We start from the raw sequence: 24,119 nt of genomic DNA, 5'->3' as shown, positions 1-24,119 counted from the left end.
GTGGATACTAGGACCTGAGATTTCAAATAAATCGAAAATCACTATTGAGTAGGAAGAGAATAATAAAAATTATTTTTAGTATGTAAAATTTATCTAATTTTAATAAATTAAATAGAATATAAATTTTTTATTAGACTTATAGTGATGATTTTTTGATCTAGGTAGGATGTATTCATCTTATATTACTAGTTAAGAGTAATTGAAGAAAGTTATATAAAGTATTTCAATAATTTTAAATGAATTCTTTCTTATACTCTTAAACAAGAACCCTTATTACTTTTTGATTTAGACATAATTTATAACAAGAACATGGGAGTTGAATAATAATAGGATTTTACAAATTTATATTTAAAGGAATAATTAAATATTTTGAATCTATCTAATATAATAAGAGTAATACTTTAGATTTATAATTTATTAAGCAATATTATAATTCTATTGTTATATGAATAGTAAAGGAGTTACAAATAAATATAAATTCAAAAGTATCTTGATTAAAGCTCTAATTTTTTTTTATTATTTAGATATTTACTAGATAAAAATATGAAAATATTAATGTTTTGTTATACTAATATAATAATCTAGGTATGTGTTTCATTATTTGTAGTAGGGCCCCATACAATATAATTCTTATTATTTGAAGATAATTGAGTCTCATTATTCCAATAATAGAGTGATTGCATTCCATGAATACCCCATTCTACAGCAAATAATTCTTTTTCTTCTCTCCCATCTTGTGTATATATTCCTGAAATACCATGCTTATTATTAAGTAGAGGTAGAGATTTATCAATATCTGTAGTAGATGTACCAATAGTAGTTGAATCTATACTTATAAAACCAGAATATGAAGAATTAACTAATTCATTAACTAAAGTTCGGTTACCTGCAAAATTATGTAATGATCCATCAAAACCATTCCATGGAGGATTAATCGATGGAGTAAATGGATTAAAGGGTCCAAACACTTGATTATTAAGATTTATAATAGTAGGTATTCCAATTAAAGCATAATCAGTGATAGCATTACAAGCACATTCAAAAAATGCAACATTTTGATTGTTATCTCTTATTTGAGTACTTTTCATTGTCCTACAAGCATTAGTTGACCAACCATCTTGAGTTAAAGCACCGCAAGATAAATTTTCAAGGTTAAGACTATTATCAGTTGGAATAGTAAGATTGAATACAACTTGCTGTAAGGTATTAAAAGCATGATAATCTGTGGAACATAAATAAAGAGAAGATGATCCTACATATACCCCTAAAGGTACTGAATATTCTATAGTATTAGAATCATGATCTTTTTTGGTACTTTTATCATATTGATTACCAATTTGAGAAGCCAAATTAATTAATGACTTTTTAATATAATCATTTGCAAGTAAAGTTGTTGAAAGAGTAAAGGATGAAGAAGAGCAGTTAGATGACACAACTGAAGGATTATAAAATTGAGGATATAATTGAAAGAAGTAAGAGTTAACAAGATTTAGATTCTTGAGATCAATCTTTGAAATATATTGAAATTTCATAGAGCCTACATTTAATATGGAGTTAGCAGTATAAAAAGAAGTTGTTGTTATACCTATTTTGATACCAGAGGTTTTACCAGTATAATTTAATGATTGCCCAGGTCCATTCCAAAATGAGAATCTATTTGCTACTGATTCAACACCCCTGAATATTGTTGACATATATAACGAGCTAGGCTCAAATGTAAAGCCAAGTGGTGAATTAGATGTAAGAAGTAGATCTAGAGTATTTAAAACTAAAAATTTTGATCCAGGATTATTTGTACATTCAGAGTTGAGAGTTATATTTGGAAGTATGTATAAGGGAAATATAGTGTCAATCTTAAGCTGGGGATTTTCAATTGAAACCATAAGGATTTTATTTAAGATAAATAGAAGTTGAAGTTTGGATGCTGCAAAATCAAGAGCATAAGGGATATTTTGATTTTGTAGAAGCTGGTAATACAAAAGCTCAAAATAATCATTCCATACTATAGATTGCTTTACAGGTTGACTAATAAGACCAATATATAATTGATAGGCATCTGTTAAAGAATAAAAAGTCATTGGACTTAAAGCAACAGCTATCGCATCCAATATTACTTCATCAGAATCATTATTTGACATCTCAATCTTCTGTTTTGGACATAAGTAAGCTTTAGAATTTTCTGAAGTACACCAATGAGAAAAAAATAGACTATCTGAAACTTCAGAGGAACATAGTATAGAACATCCACTATTCATAAAAGTTTGAGCTCTAACAAATATATACCATGCTGGAACAATTGCTGGGAGTCTAATTGATTGTGGTATCTGTTGTAAAGAATCTCCCAATAATAATACTATTGAATTTGCAACTATAGTTGGAGTAGAGCTTGCTAGTATCCCTACAGTAGGAAAAGCACCTGATTGTCTACTTGAAGGATATATAATTTTATCTATAGATAAAAATACAGTATCTGTTAGGGTAACATTTCCAGGATTAGGCTCAAAAAGAGTTAAACTTCCCATTATTGGTGGTGCATCAACTGAAACATAATAGGAATAAAAAGCTACTCCATTTGGAGGAGTATAAGGGACTCCTTCTCCAAAACTACTAAATGTCCCAATTTTACTAGAATATACTTGGTTAAAACTAGCAAATATATTAATATAACAATCAATACTAGTTCTTAAAGTCTCTCCTAAAGGTGGAATATAGGTAGTAATTATAATAGATCCATACATTTGGATTTCTGATAAAAGAACTTGAGAAGGTATTACGGCAAGAGGTTGAGTAGGTATATTTTGACATAGAGCATATGCTGCAATATAAACAGGAGTAGAACTTGATAATGATATATTCATAGTTAAAGAAAGTTCAGCTAAAATTGTACTATTTCCATTAACAGAAATATAAGCAGAATATGTTGAATCTTGAAAATGATCCCATGGTAATACAACAGAATTAAGCTTAAGAATTTGGGGATTTTGTACTGGGACTATAGGTAATAGGGGAATAGAACTACAGAAAGATCTTGGGACCCATGATTCATTGTATATATTTGATGGAAATGATGCTGATCTAAACCACAATCCACTGTTTTTATATGTATTATAAGATTTGGGAAAATTCAAATCTGTTATATTCTGTACAAATAATAAAACACCCTGCTTATTATAAGATCCTGAGGGGATAGATAAAGACCATGATTTTAAAAATTTAGATGAAGTTGAATTACAAGTTTTAATTATCTCAGATTTTACTATACAATCATGAGTTATATACTTTTTAAGCTCTGTAGCAGCTTGCTGTTGACTTATTGTCACATTGGTAGTATAACAAAGCCATTCTACAAGTAAATTATCCATTTCTTGTAAATTAGGAATATATCTCGGAGATCTACAACTCATCCCAGAGCCAGGAACCCCAAATCTACCATATAGTCTCCAAATATAAGGTTGTCCAAGTGCATAATGACTAAATTCTATATTTATAGCTTCATTATAGTATACATTAAAGGGGGATTTAACTTTAAGTTGTGGTCCTATAGGATATATACTATATATTGTAGCATGAGATACTCCAAATCCTGGATATTTTGCTGATATAGGATTTAATGAATTAGCTACATTTTGTGGAGCACCACCCTGAATCTGATAAGCTATGAACTGACTCACAAATGTAGTAATACCCATCATATGATTAAGTTGAGTTAAATATCCAGAATAATTTAATGGAGGAGGATAAAAAGGGCTATAACTAAATGGGACAGTATTTAAAGAATCCTTGTAACAAAGAGAGGCTACTGTAAAACCTGGTCCAGAAGTTGAAACTAATGGGTATGTACCATTATAATAACAACCTCCAATATAATTTGTTAAATACATTTTGTATGGTAATATTATATTTGGAAGTTGACCTTCTATATTTCCTGGCATTGAATAAGGTATTTTATTGAAGAATAACATAGCTTGCAATGTATTTCTTTGATAAAATGAAGATGCGGAATTATTTAATAAATAACTTAAAGAATCTTTTGTAGAATTACTCATTTGGCCTATTAGGGATGGATAATAAAAAGAAAAAGCACTCTTACAACCATCATAATCACTAGAAGGTAAATTTGATGGTGGAATAATTTTCAAAGGTGAAATACCTAAAGGTATATTGCTAGACCCCCACCAAGGTACTAGATTATTTTCTGTAGCTTGCCAACTCTCATAAGTTAATAATGGAATTATAGAAATTACTGGGAATACACTTGGTAAATAACCTGCATATCCTGTATTTGGTAACCATTCAATTATATTGTAATCTTCTTTTGAACTTGTAGAGTTACCTGGTGTTATTGTTAAATTAAAAAAATCTCTATAAAATCTAGATGAAGTTTCTCCAACAGTAATTATATCTGGGAGTACATCATTAGGAATATATATTTTATATAATAAAGGTATAGAAAATGTTCCATCAAATGACTGAGCTAGATTTAAATATTGAGGTAAATTTATATTACTATTACCGAAGTAATGATTACTTAACCATTCTAAACCAGGACTAGAAATTAAAATAGAATTTGAAGATGGTATTAAAGATAATGCATGTTTAATTATTGAACCAGGAATCAAATATGTAATATTTGTAAAGGAGTTTGTTTGAAATATTGAGAAATGGGCCATATTTAGAAATGATGCAATATAAGAACAAGCACCTTCTAATAATGTACTTGAATTAAAATTCAAAGTTCCATAGCTACTATTTAAACTCAGTGAATTATTTAAACCTGAATTATTACACTCAAATTCAACTGAGAATCTTTTAGTCGTATTAGTATTACCAATTAAAATACTAAGAGGGTACATATACTGGCAAGGAGTTAATAATGGTGGATATTGAGGAAAGACATAGAATTCACTAAAATAATCAGGTCCTTGACTTCCTTCTATAATTTCAAACCCATAAGGTTGCCTAAAATATGAGGTATATTCACTAAATTTTGCAGTTGGATAAGGTCCAGGAGATACTTGCCCTAGAACATGTTCCAGTAGAACTGGTAAAAAGACAACATATTCAATAAACTTTTTAAACATTGATCAACTTATACTTTCATTAGTTAAAATTTATAATATTTTAGTGGAATTAGAACCACATAATTACAAAGTCCCCTAATACTGTTACAATAATAAATGTTTGCAAATTGTGTGGTGTTTAGGTTTATAAAATGTTTGAAGAAAAATAAAACCTAATATTTAGCATACATATCAAGATATTTGCACATTTTTCTATGTTTTTTTGTATATCTTCTATATGTATAAACATAGAATAATATTTTGTCATATTAAAATAGATATAATCAGTATTTTTTAAAGAAAACAGAAAATTATATTTAATTATATTATAATAAATAAAAAAATTAAAATATCTCTCTACTATACTATAAATGATATGTTTATATAAATGATTTTGTGTAAATATTAACTGGGATTTTGAGATCTTTTTTTCTATAACTTTCCTAATAAATAAAATACCAGTTTTTAGCGCTATAATACCGAATTCTGTGAGATACCTATTACAAAATAAAATATTAAAAATCTTTTTGAACACTTTAATGACTTATCACTAATAATAAGAATCTACCAATATAATAGAAGTAAGTGGTAATAAATATTTTATAAAGTTAACCTTTGGAGAACATTGCTATAGAGGAGATTCCATAACTCTTAGTAAATATTGAAATATGGTTTTGTTATTTTTAAAAATATTAAATCTATTGATTCTGGTTATTAATAACGTCTATACTTTTGCATCTCCAATAAAAGAACTTAATGTAATGAATTTACAGGAGACTTTTGATAATTCTATAAATTTAAATAGGGAAAGTGTAAATGGAATAGAATTACACAATATAAATATTCCAATACTAGGAGCAAAAACTCCTGATCTTAATGATACTGCTAATCCTAATAAGTGTTATATATTAGCTATGGGAGGAGGATTTAGTAGAGGAGCATGGCAAGCAGGCGCAGTCCATGGATTAGCTAGATATTATCACGATAATAAAAAACCACTAAGATGGGATATAATTACTGGAGTTGGTGTAGGAGCAATAAATGGGATGTTCTCTCAGTATTCAGATGCAGGAGATGAGTTAGAATGGACATATGAAATAGCATCTTTATGGCCTAAAATATCTAAAGATGTAGTTGCAAAATGTGACTATCCTTTTTCAAAAATCATAAAAAGATGGATTACTGATTACATAAAAAATCGTGGCAAAGATAAATTTTCATTTATTTGTAATACAAGACCATTAAAAAAATTAATAAATATTTTATTTAGTGAAAGAAAACGAAAATCAAATAGAGGCTTTACAATTAGTACTTTTAAATATTCAGATTATTCCCATGTAGTATTTACAGACGAAACAACAGATCAAAAAGTTGTGGAAGGTGCTCTATTGGCAACTATTTCATATCCATTGGGATTTCCTTTTGTAAATATCTCTTCAATGGGACTTTTTGCAACTGGTGGTTTTTTTGGATTAATAGATATAGAGTCTGGAATCCGTAGATGTATTCAAATGGGAAAAGCTAAAACAACTGCTGATGTAGTTATAGATTTTATAGCTGCTGATGATGAAAAATTATTACATACAGATCTACAAATGACTGAAGAGGTTGCTAACAAAACAAGTATATTAAAAATTGTTCGTCAAGTTTTTAAATCTTTAATTATTACAAGGAGATCAAGCAGTACAATATATAAATCACTCCAAAATTTCCCAGATATAACACCTAGGCACTTCTTATATCCTACAAATACTAGAAATATATTGGGAAAAGCTCCTTACTTATGGAACCATGAAAAATTTAAAGATATTGTTGAACAAGGATTTTTTCATGCATATGAATCTCCATTATTATTTCAGGATATACAAAATAATTGGACTATACCAAATTCAACTTTATCTGTACCTCCAGAAAAAAATTCACCATCTTTATTATATGATATAACACCTTTGTCTGGTAAATCATGTAGTCAGAAATCTTGTGAATTATTATCATTTGAAGATAGAATTAAAAATATTTTGGAATGTTCTGCTTATAAGTTCTTCTATTTAAAAATATGGACAAATTCTGATATAAAATTTATAACTCGATCAATATCACATAAGAAAACAATGGAACATTGTCAATATATTCTTAAATATATTTTAGCAGCTAAAAATTTTTATCATGAAGATTTAGATCATGCATGTATATATATTTTATGTTCTGAGGATAATATATTTAAAATCCTAGTGGATACCAATGAAATTGAAAACCCTAAACAAACATCAGAATCTTCAGATTCCTGTTTAAAAAGCTTAGATAAATTGGAATTATTTTTTGATTTTAATATTCAACATATAAGTAACAGACTAAAGGAAATTCAATATTTTGATACCTGTATTAAATTAAGAAATAATGGATCAAAAAGTCTTGAGAAATTAAGAAAAGATTTCCAAATGGATTATCAGTTTATTTTAAATTATATTGCTCACATTAAAGATTTCAGAAAATATATTGAAGACTATCCAAATGACTTATGTGATCAAATTAAATTACCACTTGACAGGATATTGAAACAAAAAGGTATCTATAGCAGGCAATTAACAAATATTACATCAAGATTATCCATAAATATTACTCAGAAAGCTCTAGTAATTAGAGAAAAACAAGATCATATTATTTTAGAAGTTTATATTTTATTATTGCAGCTTATAACTGAGACATTTCATAGATTACTTGAAATAACTTCTGCAAGAAGAATTGAAATTTCTAAGCTTGCATAATGAGAATTAAAGCAGTAACTTTTTTTTTAATATTTAGAATATCTAACTTTTTAGTACTTAGAATATCTAACTTTTTAATATTTAACTTTCACTATAGAAAGTTACAATGAAATTTCATCTCCTCCCCCCTCCCCTTATTGACAAGCGGTTCTAATTCCATGCTATTAAAGACAACCCGTATTATTAACTAGTTAAGGTACTCAAAAAGCTGTGAAAACTAACCACAATTAAGAATTAAATATCCAGTCTTTCAACTTTTTTTTAAATTTAACTCGTATTTTAAAATTTATTTTATATTGAAATCATCTAAAATATTTATTATTAGTAATACTTATTAGGTTAACCTATAATATGAACTATTTATAAAGAAGAAAAACATAAATAGGATTTAAGGATTTTGGTGTAATTTTAAAGATTTATTGAGATTATGGAATTGAATCATATCTGGTTTCAGGATCTTCTATTTAATAAAATGTTGCACTTAAATATTTCATCTTCTAAATTTAAGTCTCCAAGGACATTATGTAATATGAAGTTAATTTTAAATGTAGTTTACTACTTCTTAATATCTCTAAGATGCTCCTTATTTCTAACATTATATTACATTTTATTTTTCTTAAGTGTATTTCAAGTACGTTCTGTAACTTCATGGAATCCAATTTTAGGTGGAAAGAGAACTAATACATCAGGAACTTCAAATACAACTAGAAATGTAAAAAACTATATTATGCCAACTATGGAGACATTATTATCTTTTGAATATATAGATTCTATTTTCCAGAAATATATAACAAATTATGAAAATAATACAATAGATATAACAGATGCTAGAGACGATAAATGTTATATTCTTGCATTGTCTGCAGGTTCTAATAGGAGTTGTTGGCAGGCAGGAGTTATTTATGGATTAGCTTCAAAGTATAGAAAGGAAAAGAAGAAACTTCGTTGGGATATTGTAACTGGTGTTTCTTCTGGTGGTGGCAACTTAGCTTATAGTTTAATATCTGAACCAGGTCGTGAACATATTTGGGCAAGTAACTTAATATCTATTTTTTCATCTCTAAATTCTGATCATATTCATAGTTGTATATTTCCTCTCTGGAGAAATGCTGGTGGTTGGTTAGTTGAAATATTTAGATCGCATCGTCTAAGGAGTATATGCAAGACATTTAGAGCTTCATCATTTATTTATAGTCAATTACAGGGAAGACGTTGGAGAAATAAAAAAAGAGATTTAATAGTTACTGCTGTAAGCTATGAATCTTTTCGTACTTATGCTTTTTCAAGTGATTTAGATGAAAATACTTTTTCACAAGCTGTTGCAGCATCAGGGACTTTCCCTATAATGTTCAAACCTTCAAAAGTTGATGGTTTTGGAACTTTTGTTGATGGTGGTTTGCGCGGTTATATAAATGTTGAAGATGCAATTAGGCGTTGTATTTTAATTGGCAAAGCAAAAAGTTTTGATGATATTATTGTGGATGTTATATCTGCTTTAGATAAATCACCCCCTCAATTATTTACAAATATAAAGGAAATGGAAGATATAAATTTTATTTCAGTATTTGGTGATACTTTGACTAGACTATTAGTTCCATATTTTCCAAATAATGTAATAATGAATTCCATGAAGAAGTATCCTGGTGTAACAACAAGATTTTTTATACCTGCAGATACGAATGTAGAGGTAATTCTTAAAGGTAGATTTTACATTAATAAAAAAATTTCTAATAATGCTATTAAATATGGAATACAAATAGGGATGAATGCTACAAAATCTATATTTGATGAAATAGATTTGATTGATGAGTATGATCATAAATTATATCCAACTCCATATAATGAAGATCTTAGTTTAGGTACTGCAAATCTATTAGGAGAAACTGATTATAAGATTGATAGGAAGGATGATCTATATATTAGAATTAAAGATATATTTATGTATTTCAATAAATTAAGACCATTTCTAACTAGTTGGAATGAAGTTGATGTGAATTTTTTACATATGATGCTTGTACAAAGTGGCATTAATCAAGAAAATTGTGAGTTTTTTTTATCTAATATAGCTAGAGTTAAAGGTTCTACTACAATAAGGTTAGATGAATCTTGTAATATAATATTAACTGGAAAAGGTATACAGAGAAATTTTAAGAAGCAGTATTGTGGTTTACAAGCTAAATCTATATTTTGTCAGATTGATGATTTTCTACAACAATTTAATCTAGCAGAATTTGAAAGTGATTTTGTATATGATGATTATTTGGAAACTCGAGAAACTATTAATGAAATTTGGGAACTTTATAAGGCAACTAAATATTTTACTGAATATTCTTCTTCTAAAATTGCCAAGAAAGTCTCTAAACTCATTTTAAGTGATTATTATCAAGTTCGGGCATATTATCAATTAGCTCAAGAAGTAATGACAAAAATTGACCCATTCATTAAAATTAAAAAGATTATTCAAGAAAATATTTCATATACTGAATTTAAGATAAGTGATAATATAAAAGAAGATAAGAATATTTTGGAGATGATTAATTCATATATTAATGATAAAGATCTTATAGGAAACTACAGAAGTCTCACTAGTCAATTTTCTCAATATGCTAAAGATATTCGTAATATATCTACTCGAATACGTTTAGATATTCATAAGTTACGGGTATCAATTTGTGAAGATTCCCCAAAATTATGCAAAGTTATTAATAAATACCTAGACGTTGCATTTTCAAGTTCTACAAATAAAGATTAGATGGATATTTTTGATATAAGTAAATATATTTAATTACTTTAAGTATTGTGTAATGTCTTTATACATTATATTACATATTTCTTTCTCTTTCCCGTTATTTTCTTTTGTTGCTTATTAGGTCACCTTATCTTAATTTTATTTTTGAATAGTTTTAATGATTTAAAATTTGTTAGAGTTAAATTCTTATTATTATAGAGATTAATATATTATGTAGTTAATGCGACGCTACTTTTCATCAGCGTCTGCGCCATATGTTCTTTGTAGTTATTTGTCACTCCTTTATTGTCTGTTTATACTTTAACTTTCTAATTCTTTACTTTTTTATCTCTTAAAATGTATGGAGAATATAAGGAGCTAGAACGTGAAAATTTGGAATTTAAGAGATATTATAAATATCAAAGTATTGTATCAGATGAGGAATGGGATGATTTTATTGAATATCTTAAAAAAGATCTCCCATCTACATTCCGCATTGTTGGAAAAAATCCTTACTCAAGTTCAGTCTTAGAATATGTGGAAAAACTTTCGAAATATTCAGAAAATAATGATGGTGAACCATTAGTATCATGCTTAGAGTGGTACCCAAATAAACTTGCATATGAAATAACAAAATCTCGTTTTAATTTAAAGAAATCTTCTGGAATAGCAAGAGAATTTCACTCCTCATTAGTTTTGTTTAGTGATGGAGGTTGTATATTTCGTCAAGAAGCTGTAAGTATGCTGCCTGTATTATTTTTGGATATATCTAAACATCACGCTATTTTGGATATGTGCTCTGCTCCTGGCAGTAAAACTTCTCAAATATTAGAAATTTTAAAATCAGATACAGACGATAAGGAATTTGTTAGTGGTTTTTTGGTTGCAAACGATTTAGATACAAGAAGAGCTCATATGTTAATACATCATATGAGACATTTAAATTCTCCTTCATTTGTAGTAACTACACATTCTGCCGATAATTTTCCAGAATTATACATTGATAAAGATTCCAAATTAACAAAATTTTTGTTTGATCGTATTTTATGTGATGTACCTTGTAGTAGTGACGGTACACTTCGTAAAAATCCAAATCTATTTTCAAAATGGAATACAAATTTTGGCTGTTCTTTACATCGACTGCAAAGGAAAATTTTATTAAGAGCTTTGAGCCTTATAAAACCTAAAGGTTTAATTGTATATAGTACTTGTTCATTTAATCCAATTGAAAATGAAGCTGTTATTGCTTCTGTAATTACATCTTTAAAGAAACAGGGAATAACAGTAGAAATTATAGATCCTAAGAATATTTCGCAATTATCAAATGAAGTTTTAAATAAAATTAAATATAGCCATGGGATATCAAAATGGAAAGTTCCTGTAATAATTAAAAAAAAAAGGGATAAAAAAAGAAGGGATGGAAATGATATAAATAATATATCAAATATTCCTGAATTCTATGAACATTATCAAGATGTTCCAAATCATTTACATGAATCTATTGTACCTTCAATGTTCCCTCCTGAAGATCCAGATATAGCATCAAATCTTAAAAAGTGCATAAGAATTATGCCACATTATCAAAATACTGGTGGTTTCTTCATAGCTATTTTGAGATTATTAACATCATTAGATACTGAATATAAAAAACCAAATTATAATCTACATATTCAAGATGATTATTGCCCTTTAAAAGATCATGAATATGGAGAAGAAATTCTAAAATTAATGATAGAACCTTATGGTTTAAAAGATTATAATAAGGATGAATTACTTAATCATTTGTTATATAGAAATCCAAAGGGAAATTTTAATAAAGCATGTAATGAAAGGAGTATTAATAAAAAAGTAAATGATGATTTAAAGAATCAAATTAATATAAAAAGTCCAAATGAAAATGAAGATACAATATATACACAAGATGAGTATCGCTATCCTAGGAAAGTTTGGCTAATATCTAAATCATTAACTGAATTCTTATTCAAAGCAAAAGCAAAACATTCACTACGTATCATTCATGCTGGTTTCCCTAGTATAGAATTATCACGTTTTAGGAAGACTTGTAATCTCAATCTAGATATATCTCAATTGCCACCATTATATAGACTAAATTCCCCATTTAGTTTATATCTATATAATCAGAATTATTTTAAATTTAATAATACACAACGTTGTATGGATATATCTATGTCAATAGCAATACAGCTTCTACAAACACCCCCAAAACCAGAAGATCTTAAATGTGAAAAGGAATTCCATCCTTTTAGAATACCACGGTATATGTTAAATGACTCTGAATCTCCACAATCTTCTTATATATTTGATTTACCAGGCTCAGTTATATTACGTCTTTATATTAAAGGGCAAAATTCCCCAATTTTTCTCCCAGCTCATGTTGGTCGTAATCATGTTGAACTATTATTAGATAAATTCTTGCGTTTCTGTATTAAATTCCATTTAGAGAATATCCAATCTAAGATAAAGTTAAACATATAAGAACAAGTGCTAATTTTAAATCAGACTATATTTAATATATACATAGCATCATGTTAATATATTAAAAACTTATTTTCTTCTTTATCTTTAAAATTGAAATATAAATATAAGAGTATTATAAACTATCCAAATATTCACAAATTCTTTTCTTCTATATAGTTCTATTCAATAAATAGAATTAATCAGATTGCTCATATTCATACTTTATCTGGGAAATTACAATTATACTTTATTAATAAACAATTAACCTGTTCAATACAAGGTTTAGATACTTGGATTAGTCTTCTACAAATATCCAATGCTACATCCATATCTTGAAATCCCAATGCTCCCATGAATTTCATTCTACTAGGGCATAATTGTAATGCTAAATTAACTATACCAGCTTTCATAAATCCATGATAAGGTTTTAATGCAGTTGTATATGCATTTGTTGCAGCAGAGAATAAATTATCTGAATTCCCAGTAACTGCATTTTCTAAAAATTTAAGTATAAAATTCAAAGCTCTTATCATCCACAAGAATTTTACAACAGCACTACTTCTATTACTACGTAATTCTTCTAATCCATGTATATCAATTTCTCTAATCAAAAATTCTTCAACTGTTCTTGTTTCTGGGCAATCTTGTTGCCATAATTTTAAAGATGCACTAGAACTTCCTATTAAGTCATCTTTTAAAATAGTACAAATAAAATTTTCACCCAAAATTTTTGGGTATAATGAAACCACACTTAAGGCTGCAGTACAAATTCCCTCCATAAGTGGAATTATATTTGAATCTTTATCTCCAGTTATAGAATATGCCATAGAAAAATTGTATGCTAACTCTGCAGTATATTTACATCCCTCACTATTTCTTCCCAAGGGATCACACTCACAAAATTTACGTTGTAACTCCACAAAAGGAGCTCTTGACAATATTTCAACTGCAGTCATTGCCTATTATGAAAGAAAATTTGTCTGGTTGCTCTTAGTTTTTAGTATAGACTACTAAGTCCTCCTAATTCTAGTTTTCTTTTTTTTTCTTCTTTTCCTTAGCTCCAATATCGTTATACATTGCTTTAACTTTTAAAATATTTAGGCGGGTATTTTGGACGTACGTAATATTTTACATGACTACTTTTCAAGTAATACTATAGCTCTCAAGATTTGGATTTTATACTTATAGTTAAAATCTCACTAGCTTTGTTTTATTTATTAACATTTTAAAGTTTAAATATATTCTAACATTTCAGGGTAGTTATAACAATTGATTCACTATAATAATGTAGATGTCTTAGAAATAATTGGAGAACTTATTATTAGAACCTTAAGTTATTGGGTATAAAATAAGAAATACAAGAATTGCATTATATCCAACTTTTTTCCGTATTTCTCTAACATATTAGAAATTTTATTAGAACCTCCAATATATAATCTTCAATATTATATATTGAGAATTTATCTATAATCCTTAATCTTGTTACTTATCTTGTTGAAGTTACCACTTTCTAGTGCAAAGTAGGATTATTGTGAATATTTAGACACAACATTAAAATAATATTCCTTTATCAATAAATCCAACATTTATTTACTTTTTTATATATCCCTTAAATATTAAAAATCTTAATCTAAATACTAGGGTTTTATTTATCTTGTATTATATATATACTATTTTGTACTATATTATACTAACAGTATACTATAATACAAAATTATTATATATATAATCCTAAAATATATATAAATTATAAAATATATTTATAATAATATTTAATATATAGTAAATAATTTTGCTAGAGTATCTGAATTTAGATATTTATTTGTACCTTTATTATTTTTGTCTAAAGCCATAAGTATACTTTCAACAGCTGTTTCTGGTTTTTGGTCTTTATTATTATTTGTATCAGTAATATCTTGATTTTTATATTCACATTTTCTTTTTTTATGAGGTACCTTTTGATTATCTATAACTGGTGATATATTAATGTCTTCAATATTAGTATCTTGATTATTAATTTTTCTTAACCATGAATAAGGTAAACTTTCCCTTGTAATTTCATCCCATAAAATACTCTTAGCCTCCTTCTCATCATCATCTAATAATAAATCATTAATTTCAGAGTCACTGATATCACTTAAATCCTCAATTTGATTATCAAAATCTTCTTTTCTATTATCTAAATTAATATCCTCATTAATTACAATATTATATGAATTTTCTTCATATTCATCTACAACTGAATTTTTATCTGTAGACATATTTCTTAAATCATTAAATAAATATTTCAAAGGATCTAGTCGAAGATTATCTTCAGAATCATTATTTAATATTTCAGAATTACTAATCTCATTATTTAAATATTTTTCTTCATTATTACTTTTCTGATCTACATTTACAACTTTATCAATTGCACTAATTAATTTAGAAGCTATAACAGTAATATCTTGAGAAGTAGGTTCATCATTACATAAACTATCTTGTGTTATATCTAATTCAATACCACCCATAAATTTTGGGAATGCTAATGAATTATTATCTTCTTCTGTATTATCTGATAAATTAGAAGAACTAATAGTACTAGATATAGCTGTTAAATCATCATTATTATCTAAATCATTATAAGAGTTATCATTTCTTAAATCAATATTTTTAATAATTGAAGATTTTTTATTACCTCCATTAGTTATAGCTTTTTTTTGAATCTCTTTTTGTAAAGCTTTTAATTTATTCCTTTCAAAACATGGTGGACCACGTATAACTGGAAGAGATAATAAATCTGTATTTTCAAATTCAGCAGCTGTTAATTGAGCTGTAGAAGTATGTTTAAATTCTGCTAAACGTTTTAATAATGTAGGAGAAGATATACGAACAATTTGAGCTATTTCATTAGAACTAACTGGTATACCATGATAACGGGCAGATATAAGTAATGCAGCTCCACATAAACCTGTAGGTCTTCTACCAGTTGTAATCCAATCTCTCGTTAAAGCTTGTACAATTCTTACCCCTGTTGCAGCTATAGAATGAGTTTTATTTCCTAAATTCATCTGAGCAGCAAATCTTTCCATAAACATTGATGGATCTATATTTGGAACATGTAAACGTAGTAAACGTAATAATTTCATAAATACTTGACCCAAAACTTTCACTGGAGCCTGTAAAACATCACTAAAATCTATAAGCATATGTGGAGTTTTCTCACGACGACAAATAGCATATAAACAAGCTGATGCTACATACATATTATTCCTACCAATTGTAAAATTCCTTTGTACTGCCATCAAAAACACTCTTTGAGCCGACTCTATATGACTAGCTGAAAGGTGTAATTGATCTGCTATCCTCTGTAAATTATGATACCCTCTTTGTAATACATGCTCACGACTTTCTCGATTTCCATATACAAGAGCAAATCCTCTAACACCAGAAGATGGAACAAAATGACCAACCATTTGAATTGAACCATTAGATGATTCACTAAATTGAAATCCCTCCACCATTGTATTCTCCTCTAATACTGTACCACAGTTTGTACATATTGTTTCACCCCTTCCTTCATGAGTCTCTATACTTAAGCTAGAACATTGTGGACAAATTCTTTTCATATTATTGATTTAATGATCTTAAGCTTATTATAAAGTCTAAAATTTTAGGGTATTTCTTCTTATAAGCTTAATTTAAAATATTTAGAAGAAATAGAAAGAAGAGGGAGGAAAATAGGGATGGGGAAAAAAGAACGAAGTAATAAATTCAATATTTGTAGAAATATTTTTAAATAGCGCTACCTTTTTTTTTTAAAATACGATTTACCCGCCATACTAATAATTTTAAAATAATAGGTAACTTTGTATTTTAATAAAATAGTCAGGTTTTATCTTAAATTATTATTCATTTTTATAATGGATGCAAAAGAGAAATATCGCAATTTAGTCAGTGAAAATATTAATAGAATGATAGAAAATATGGTAAGAATTCTTGAACAATCCCAAATATCAACACTAGATGGGACTTTATATGATTCTTACATCTCAAGTTTTACTCTAAAACTTCATGTAAACAGTATTGTAAGTGTATTATATATTATTTCAGAATATATTTAAATAATTTCTTTATCTCTATTTAATACTAATTTTTTAATCATAATTTCATCAAATATATTGTAGATTCAAAGCTGTCAATCTATACAACAAATTATTTCTGAAATAACATTAAGTGATTTATTAAATGATTATAAAACTAAACATATAGCTGTAATAGAATATAAAGATAAAATATTATCGAATATTCAACAAACTCATCTTTATATAAAAGATATACAAAATAATAATCATATACTATATCCATAAATATTATTAATTAAAAAGAAGTTTTTAAAAATTTGATTTTCCTAGAATATTCCATAGCTTGACCTAATCTTCTTGATCCATACCATTTATTTTTATTATTTCTACTTTTTATTCCTTTATTATATGTATGTTGATATATTTTTGGTTCCTTACATTTATTCTGACTATTCTTAGATCTATAATAATATAGTATATTGGAATCATTATGTGTAGTTAATGATTCTTCAATAATATCAAAAATATTAGAAAATCCAAAATTTAGTCCAATTGTATGATTAAAAAATATATTTCCAATCGTAGTTTGAAATATTTGAAAAGGATCAACATAAAATTCTTGTTGAGAATCTTCATTATATTCTCCATTATCATATCTTTCCCTTTTTTCTGGATCAGAAAGAACTTGATAAGCTTCTGAAATACGTTGAAATACACTTGTAGCATATTCAAGATTATCTGAATTTTTGTCAGGATGCCATTTTATTGCAAGTTTCTTATATGCCTTACGTATATCCTCTTCATTACAATCTATTGACAAACCCAATATTTCATAATAACAAGAAGTTTTTAATGGATCTTGTATCTCACTCATTTAATTTAAAAAATTTACCTTGATGATCACTAAAAAATTCCTTCTTTTGAAGTTTTTAAAGTTAATCAATGACTAGATAATACCGCTATTAACATTATAGGATACCTATCTAAATACCATCCGCTAGTATTTATAACATATTTTATTTATATAAACAAAAATTTTTGGAGAGATATCTATGTATTATAAATAATAATAAGCATTCCATTTTTAATATTTTAATTATTTTATTTATGACTAAATATTAAGACTTTATTGAATAATATAATAAATTTTTAGATGCAGATTTAATATAGATCTTAATATTTGATAATAAATAAATAAAGTAATCAACATTAATTATTATAAAGTTAAATTTAAGAATTTAAATAAAATTTAATAATATTATTATTAAATAATAATTAGATAATTATTGAATAGATTATATTTATAAAATTAATAGTAGTAATAATAATAAAGGAATACTTATTATTTATAATATATTCTATAGATAATTAATTAGATACATTATTTATTTAGAATCATAATATATTAATTCTTTTGCTTCATTGACTTTTGAGGCTATATAATTCGATCCACCATTGTCAGGATGATTTCTAAGCATTAACTGTCTATGTGCATCTCTTATTTTAGAATTTGAAGCAGATGGTGATAAATTTAAAATTCTATATGCTTCAATTCTTGTCATTGGATTTTCAAAACCCTTATTTTTTGGAGATATAGCTTTTATAGAACTCTTTATATGAGATAATGGGAGTAGAATATTATTGTTTTTAATAACTCGGATACCCTGTCTAACTGCTAATGCACCAAAACCAAATGTAATAGCAAGTAAAGGCCATACCATATCATTGAAATAAATAATTAATTATATTATTATACAAGATCCTAATTTAAATACTTTATTATAATTCCTAATATTATTAAAAGTTAAAAACCCTAATTGCGGGATTATTAGGGCTTTTAGAATTTCTATGATATAATAATAACACGCTTTATTTATATAGAAAAATTTTATTTTTCTATATTATTTATAACTTCAAACTTAAATAATTAAAATATATAAGTTAATATTTGAAATATATGATATCTACTATTAATATTATAAATTTCAAAATAATATAAAGTATTAAGATCTAATAATATATATAATAAATCTATTTAAATTTAATTTTATTATTAATATAAAATATAATTTATAAATTAAGAATGTTTAACTGTAACAACTTTAGCAGGTCTTAAAATCCTATCATGAATTGTATAACCAGGTAATAATTCACATGATATAGTTCCTTTAGGCTTATTATCATCAATAGTTTCAAATAAAACTTCATGCTTTTTAGGATCAAAAATTTCACCTATACATTCAAATTTATATATACCAAAATTTTCAAATATTTTTAATAAAGTTGAATTAGTTAAATCAATACCATCATATATACTTTTAAGATTTTTATCACTTTGTATTTTATCTGAAGGAAATGCAGATAAAGCTCTTGATAAATTATCTATTACTTCAAGTAAACTCTTTGCAAAATTACTTATTGCATATATTCTAGTATTTTCTAAATCTTTCTGATGTCTTTGTCTTAAGTTTTCTAAATCAGCAAGTGTTCTTAAAAATTTATCTTGAGTTTCTTTAGTTTTCTTTACATTTTCAGTGATATCATTTTCTAAAATAATGATTTTTTCTTTAAGATATTCCATAGTATCACTAGTATTATCCAAATTATTTGATTTATCAAGTTCAGTACTTATATCTTGTGTATTAGATGAAGTAAACAAATTTGCAGAATTTTGTGTATATATATTATTATATTTTAATAGTGATAATGTATGTGATGGCTTGAATACTATTTTACATAGAGATCTTGGTACCCAATTTAAACATTTAGATCTTAAATAATATGCCATCACTATAGTAAGTAATTATTTAGAAATGATAAAATCCTTTAAAAAGAGAACTTAATGAAATATATTTAACAAGACGTAACAATGATTCTATCTTTTTATTAGCGGTAGCTATACTATAACCATTAATATTTGTATTATTAAAGTATTTGATTTTAAGAGATAATAATCTTAAAATATAGGGATAATTTTCTATATTAAGTTAGAATTTGTTAAAGTAATTAAATATATATTATTTTATAGTTTAATATCTAATATTTAATGAAAGAAGAAAGCAAGTATTTAAAAGATAATATATCTGATGTAAAAATACCGATTATTAATAATATGGAAAATAAAAATGGGAATAATAAAATTAGATATATTATTATTATTTTATCATCTATTCAAATATTTTTAAGCTCAGGAATTATATTAGGTTGGCCATCACTTGCTAATATGATTAAAAGTGAAAATATTTTTAAATTCTCACGTGAAGATCCTGCAATACCTAGTTTAACAGAAGAAGTATATTTAGCAAAAATGATGAATTTATCTTTATCACGGCAAATGTTTTCAACTATATTTTTAGGATTCCTTATTGATTATTTTGGTCCAAAATTTATTGGTATTTGTCAACTTATAACAACTATTGGTACTACTTTAATTTTAATTCCAAAGAGAGATTATGTCACTATAAATTTTTTTTGTACTGGGATAATATTACAGAATCTATGTGGTTGTATTTATATTCCATCATTTATACATATGTCAAATTTATTTCCTTCTAATAAAGCAATGATTATATCTACACTTTCAACTTTATATGGATTTTCATCTTGTGTATTTTTAATAATGCAGTTTCTTTATGATTATTTTTCAATAAGATTTAATTATTTAATAGGTACTTTAGCACTTCTACAAGGTTTATTTATAATATTTTCTTTTATGTTGCCATCTGAAACATTTGAAGAAGGAGATGATTGTGATTTTTCACTTATTAAAGGTGGTTTTTATAAAATAAAAAAGAATATTATTATTAATAACGAAATAAATGATAGTTTTATGTCTAAATTAAAATTATTAATAACAAATACAAAAATACTTATAAATAATATATTTTCAAAGCTATTTTTATTTCAATTTATGTTAGGTGTATTTACTCTTATATCGGTCAATTTTTATCTTTCAACTATATCTTTACAAATAGAAGAATTATCACATTTACCAAAAGGTGAACTTCGTCATAATCAAGGATATTTTTGGTCTACAATATTAACTTTTATAGCTCCATTTGGTTCTCTAATTGGTGTATATCAGGGTTATCTTATTGATAAATATGGTTTAGCATTATCATCATTTGTTCCATGTATATTATTAATATCTTGTTCATTACTTAAATTGATTCCATATATTCCAATACAAATTTTAACATTTGTTACTTATACAACAAGTCAAGAGGCAATATTTGGTACAATTTATTCCCTTATTGCATTTAATATTCCAAGTAATATTATTTGTAAATTTTCAAGTATTAATCTTTTACTTCAATCTTATCCAGGAGAATATTTTCCTAATTTATTAGTATCTTTATTTTCTGAAAATAAATGGACATTTTTCCAAATTAATTTACTTCTTGTATTCCCTACATTTATTATTACTATATTATTTATAACTTATTTATATTGTAGAGAAGAAAATAAGATTATTCAAAATCAAATCTATGAAAGAGTAGATTTAGTTTAATGGTTTGTAGGTATTAAATATGACATAGTATTTGCCAAGATAAATTATAAATAATATATTAATATTAATGGAATATAAAAATTATTACTAAATTACTATTGGAAATTAAGTGAAGATTTGTTTTTGTAAAGAGGAAGAAGAGTACTATAAATGAAATAAACATAAATAAAATATTATCTAAACTTATCAAGTAATTTCTCAATTTGACTATAACCACAAATTAAATACAAACACATTTAAAGTTAATAATATTATTTACTCATCACTTTATTTTACAGTTTTGATAATTAAATTACCATCCAAAGTTTTATCTTGTATTAGTTAATTGTTTTTCTAAATTCTCTATTCTAGCTTGAAGACTTAAACATCTCTTTGTTAAATGTCCATGACTATGTTGACAATGTTGTAGATATTCATCTTGAAGTTGCAAAAGTCGTTGGAGTAGAGGATTTTCATTACCTGAATTATTTGACATTCCTTCAGTATCCAACTTAATGAATGAACAAGCCGATAAATCACTAGAATTAGACAAATTTCCAGAATTTAGAGAAGTTACAATACATAGAGTTATTCCCAAAATTAGGTTGATTAAAAGCTTAGACATTATTAAAAATATTTTCTAATATAATATTAAAGTGTACATATAAACGATATACTGGTGAGGAAATTTGGTTTCGTTGTATAAATTGGGAAGTAGAGATTTTATGTGGGAATTAATACATTTATGATTGTCATGTATAATATAGAATTACGTGGGAATATAAGCAATCTACAATAATGGTGGGAATAAAATCTAATAAATGGTGGGAATAAAATCTAATAAAGTCAATAATACCGGGGATAAAATCTAATAGTTAAGATGACTCTCCTAATATTTAAGTAATGACTTTTCTTTTTCTTTTTTTCTTTAATATCTAAATACTTCTTTATTCCATTGTTATGTTAATAATGATTCTTACGTTTCTCTTCAAGTTTTGGATATATTTAAAGTAAAATTCTACTATCATTACTATTACTACTATTACTAATACTTTTAATTCCAAACTTTTAGAAAATTGAAATAGTATTTAATTAAATAAATAGATAAGGTGACAAATTGTTAAAGTCAGATAAATCTCCAATAGTTTACGAAATTTCTAATAAATACAATTATTTCTAGAATAAATTTGATTAAAAAATCTTTATATTAATAATAGTTAAAAAAAATTTAAAAAGTTATAATTTTACTTATCTACCTATTTCTCTAAAAATATATTCATATATTTAATTATAAACTATAAAATTTAAGATATTCCCAATTTCCATCTTAGATATCCACTTGTATCTTGATAAGTAATATTAAAATAAACAAGTATTGACAGTTGGAGTTTAAATACTATTATTAGAAGTAAGAAACAGGACAGTATAAAGAAAGGGGATTCTTTAATTGTTATAGCTATATATTTGATAAGTACATAATTATACTTTTTAATACAGAAACTTATTGCACAAATAATTGATATTTAACTTTTAGATCATTAATGTTTCTAGTAAATATATCTAAAATAAATCTAAACATCCAAAATAAATCTAAACATCCAAAATAAATCTAAACATCCAAAATAAATCTAAACATCCAAAATAAATCTAAACATCTAAACATCCAAAATAAATAAATCAACAAGTGATTTTAAGCCACTCACTTTGTTATATAATTAAATATATAACTACTTAATAATATATATTCAAACATATTAAGATCAAATTAAAAAATAATCCACAATACTTTTTTCTCATTTCTAATATCCAGACTTTTGAATCATTGATCTGTCACTTATAGAGCCACTTTATATCTTTGTCACTTTAGTTTTCATCACTAGATTATAGTGCAATAATTCGTTCTTCAAGAGTGAGTAACTTAGTTAATAATAGTTTACATCTTCTTGAATGTCTCCTATGACCACGACAATTCTTTTCATATTCTTCTTTAATTCTTTGATATAACTGTCTTTGATTACAAATATAGCTACTTCTATATCCATTAGAACTATCTTCTTCATGCCCATTAGAACTATCTTCTTCATGTCCATTAGAACTATCTTGTCCATGTCCATTAGAACTATCTTGTCCATGTCCATTAGAACTATCTTGTCCACTTTTATGTTGTTCTGTAGTACCTTCTAATTTTGGATTTTTATTAAGCTCAATTAATGAATAAGTTAATAAATTATTGAAGTTAAATGTATTATCATAATTGAGAAAAATAGTAAAGAATAAAATCACTACCAAAATAGAATTTATTAGTACTTTAGACATCTGGAGTATAAATCCACTATTAATTTTTTGAATATTAACTTTTGATAATGAAATTTCATGAGGGGGGGGGGGAGTACACTAAGTAGATCCAAGGGCTATGCAGTGTAGATAAGATTTTAGAGAGGCTATTGAGGTTTAGGGGGGGGTTTATTAGGGGGGGGTTTAGTTAGGGGTTTAGGTTTAGGTTAGGTTTAGGTTTAGGTTAGGGTTTAGGTTTAG

General features: G+C 25.9%; 12 protein-coding genes across 12 annotated transcripts, besides 33 other annotated features; 4 read left to right on the top strand and 8 right to left on the bottom strand.

The window, feature by feature from the left end:
• Positions 1-58: 58 nt before the first annotated feature.
• Positions 59-133: a sequence feature (AT_rich).
• A 370-nt stretch (positions 134-503) lies between these two features.
• Positions 504-581: a sequence feature (AT_rich).
• On the bottom strand, positions 582-5,081 carry CMU_015660 (uncharacterized protein; the record flags this gene model as incomplete). Its single annotated transcript, XM_002140132.1, has 1 exon — positions 582-5,081. One exon carries the CDS (start codon positions 5,079-5,081, stop codon positions 582-584), a length of 4,500 nt encoding a protein of 1,499 aa, XP_002140168.1.
• Positions 4,422-4,443: a sequence feature (AT_rich).
• A 286-nt stretch (positions 5,082-5,367) lies between the features above and the next one.
• Positions 5,368-5,413: a sequence feature (AT_rich).
• A 324-nt stretch (positions 5,414-5,737) lies between these two features.
• Positions 5,738-5,758: a sequence feature (AT_rich).
• A 63-nt stretch (positions 5,759-5,821) lies between these two features.
• On the top strand, positions 5,822-7,825 carry CMU_015650 (uncharacterized protein; the record flags this gene model as incomplete). Its single annotated transcript, XM_002140131.1, has 1 exon — positions 5,822-7,825. The coding sequence occupies one exon, from the start codon at positions 5,822-5,824 to the stop codon at positions 7,823-7,825; it is 2,004 nt and encodes a 667-aa protein (XP_002140167.1).
• Positions 6,301-6,329: a sequence feature (AT_rich).
• A 275-nt stretch (positions 7,826-8,100) lies between the features above and the next one.
• Positions 8,101-8,149: a sequence feature (AT_rich).
• Positions 8,150-8,297: 148 nt separating this feature from the next.
• Positions 8,298-10,577, top strand: CMU_015640 (patatin-like phospholipase family protein; the record flags this gene model as incomplete). The annotated part of the gene is made up of 1 exon (XM_002140130.1): positions 8,298-10,577. One exon carries the CDS (start codon positions 8,298-8,300, stop codon positions 10,575-10,577), a length of 2,280 nt encoding a protein of 759 aa, XP_002140166.1.
• A 333-nt stretch (positions 10,578-10,910) lies between these two features.
• CMU_015630 (NOL1/NOP2/sun family protein) lies at positions 10,911-13,049 on the top strand (the record flags this gene model as incomplete). Its single annotated transcript, XM_002140129.1, has 1 exon — positions 10,911-13,049. One exon carries the CDS (start codon positions 10,911-10,913, stop codon positions 13,047-13,049), a length of 2,139 nt encoding a protein of 712 aa, XP_002140165.1.
• Positions 11,884-11,904: a sequence feature (AT_rich).
• Positions 12,696-12,717: a sequence feature (AT_rich).
• A 53-nt stretch (positions 13,050-13,102) lies between the features above and the next one.
• Positions 13,103-13,159: a sequence feature (AT_rich).
• Positions 13,160-13,246: 87 nt separating this feature from the next.
• On the bottom strand, positions 13,247-13,987 carry CMU_015620 (uncharacterized protein; the record flags this gene model as incomplete). The annotated part of the gene is made up of 1 exon (XM_002140128.1): positions 13,247-13,987. One exon carries the CDS (start codon positions 13,985-13,987, stop codon positions 13,247-13,249), a length of 741 nt encoding a protein of 246 aa, XP_002140164.1.
• A 252-nt stretch (positions 13,988-14,239) lies between these two features.
• Positions 14,240-14,274: a sequence feature (AT_rich).
• A 402-nt stretch (positions 14,275-14,676) lies between these two features.
• Positions 14,677-14,810: a microsatellite.
• CMU_015610 (transcription factor IIIB subunit BRF-1, putative) lies at positions 14,804-16,639 on the bottom strand (the record flags this gene model as incomplete). The annotated part of the gene is made up of 1 exon (XM_002140127.1): positions 14,804-16,639. The coding sequence occupies one exon, from the start codon at positions 16,637-16,639 to the stop codon at positions 14,804-14,806; it is 1,836 nt and encodes a 611-aa protein (XP_002140163.1).
• Positions 16,640-17,105: 466 nt separating this feature from the next.
• Positions 17,106-17,180: a sequence feature (AT_rich).
• A 153-nt stretch (positions 17,181-17,333) lies between these two features.
• Positions 17,334-17,414: a sequence feature (AT_rich).
• Positions 17,391-17,969, bottom strand: CMU_015600 (DnaJ domain-containing protein; the record flags this gene model as incomplete). Its single annotated transcript, XM_002140126.1, has 1 exon — positions 17,391-17,969. One exon carries the CDS (start codon positions 17,967-17,969, stop codon positions 17,391-17,393), a length of 579 nt encoding a protein of 192 aa, XP_002140162.1.
• Positions 17,970-18,096: 127 nt separating this feature from the next.
• Positions 18,097-18,135: a sequence feature (AT_rich).
• Positions 18,136-18,175: 40 nt separating this feature from the next.
• Positions 18,176-18,345: a sequence feature (AT_rich).
• Positions 18,346-18,426: a microsatellite.
• Positions 18,427-18,434: 8 nt separating this feature from the next.
• Positions 18,435-18,506: a sequence feature (AT_rich).
• CMU_015590 (DnaJ domain-containing protein) lies at positions 18,481-18,816 on the bottom strand (the record flags this gene model as incomplete). The annotated part of the gene is made up of 1 exon (XM_002140125.1): positions 18,481-18,816. The coding sequence occupies one exon, from the start codon at positions 18,814-18,816 to the stop codon at positions 18,481-18,483; it is 336 nt and encodes a 111-aa protein (XP_002140161.1).
• Positions 18,817-18,823: 7 nt separating this feature from the next.
• Positions 18,824-18,850: a sequence feature (AT_rich).
• Positions 18,851-18,963: 113 nt separating this feature from the next.
• Positions 18,964-19,006: a sequence feature (AT_rich).
• Positions 19,007-19,018: 12 nt separating this feature from the next.
• Positions 19,019-19,168: a microsatellite.
• A 4-nt stretch (positions 19,169-19,172) lies between these two features.
• CMU_015580 (GrpE family protein, putative) lies at positions 19,173-19,883 on the bottom strand (the record flags this gene model as incomplete). The annotated part of the gene is made up of 1 exon (XM_002140124.1): positions 19,173-19,883. One exon carries the CDS (start codon positions 19,881-19,883, stop codon positions 19,173-19,175), a length of 711 nt encoding a protein of 236 aa, XP_002140160.1.
• Positions 19,772-19,795: a sequence feature (AT_rich).
• A 215-nt stretch (positions 19,884-20,098) lies between the features above and the next one.
• Positions 20,099-20,143: a sequence feature (AT_rich).
• Positions 20,142-21,605, top strand: CMU_015570 (uncharacterized protein; the record flags this gene model as incomplete). The annotated part of the gene is made up of 1 exon (XM_002140123.1): positions 20,142-21,605. The coding sequence occupies one exon, from the start codon at positions 20,142-20,144 to the stop codon at positions 21,603-21,605; it is 1,464 nt and encodes a 487-aa protein (XP_002140159.1).
• Positions 20,226-20,259: a sequence feature (AT_rich).
• Positions 20,870-20,982: a sequence feature (AT_rich).
• Positions 21,509-21,546: a sequence feature (AT_rich).
• Positions 21,606-21,644: 39 nt separating the features above from the next.
• Positions 21,645-21,700: a sequence feature (AT_rich).
• Positions 21,701-21,912: 212 nt separating this feature from the next.
• On the bottom strand, positions 21,913-22,209 carry CMU_015560 (uncharacterized protein; the record flags this gene model as incomplete). Its single annotated transcript, XM_002140122.1, has 1 exon — positions 21,913-22,209. The coding sequence occupies one exon, from the start codon at positions 22,207-22,209 to the stop codon at positions 21,913-21,915; it is 297 nt and encodes a 98-aa protein (XP_002140158.1).
• Positions 22,208-22,240: a sequence feature (AT_rich).
• A 362-nt stretch (positions 22,241-22,602) lies between these two features.
• Positions 22,603-22,637: a microsatellite.
• Positions 22,638-22,742: 105 nt separating this feature from the next.
• Positions 22,743-22,892: a sequence feature (AT_rich).
• A 254-nt stretch (positions 22,893-23,146) lies between these two features.
• Positions 23,147-23,257: a sequence feature (T-rich).
• A 34-nt stretch (positions 23,258-23,291) lies between these two features.
• Positions 23,292-23,361: a sequence feature (AT_rich).
• Positions 23,362-23,465: 104 nt separating this feature from the next.
• On the bottom strand, positions 23,466-23,900 carry CMU_015550 (uncharacterized protein; the record flags this gene model as incomplete). Its single annotated transcript, XM_002140121.1, has 1 exon — positions 23,466-23,900. The coding sequence occupies one exon, from the start codon at positions 23,898-23,900 to the stop codon at positions 23,466-23,468; it is 435 nt and encodes a 144-aa protein (XP_002140157.1).
• A 158-nt stretch (positions 23,901-24,058) lies between these two features.
• Positions 24,059-24,116: a microsatellite.
• Positions 24,117-24,119: the final 3 nt, after the last annotated feature.

The sequence above is a fragment of the Cryptosporidium muris genome, genomic scaffold (assembly GCF_000006515.1).
Source record: "Cryptosporidium muris RN66 scf_1106632373407 genomic scaffold, whole genome shotgun sequence".
Lineage (NCBI taxonomy): Eukaryota > Apicomplexa > Conoidasida > Eucoccidiorida > Cryptosporidiidae > Cryptosporidium > Cryptosporidium muris.
This window is presented reverse-complemented; position numbering and strand designations above follow the sequence as displayed.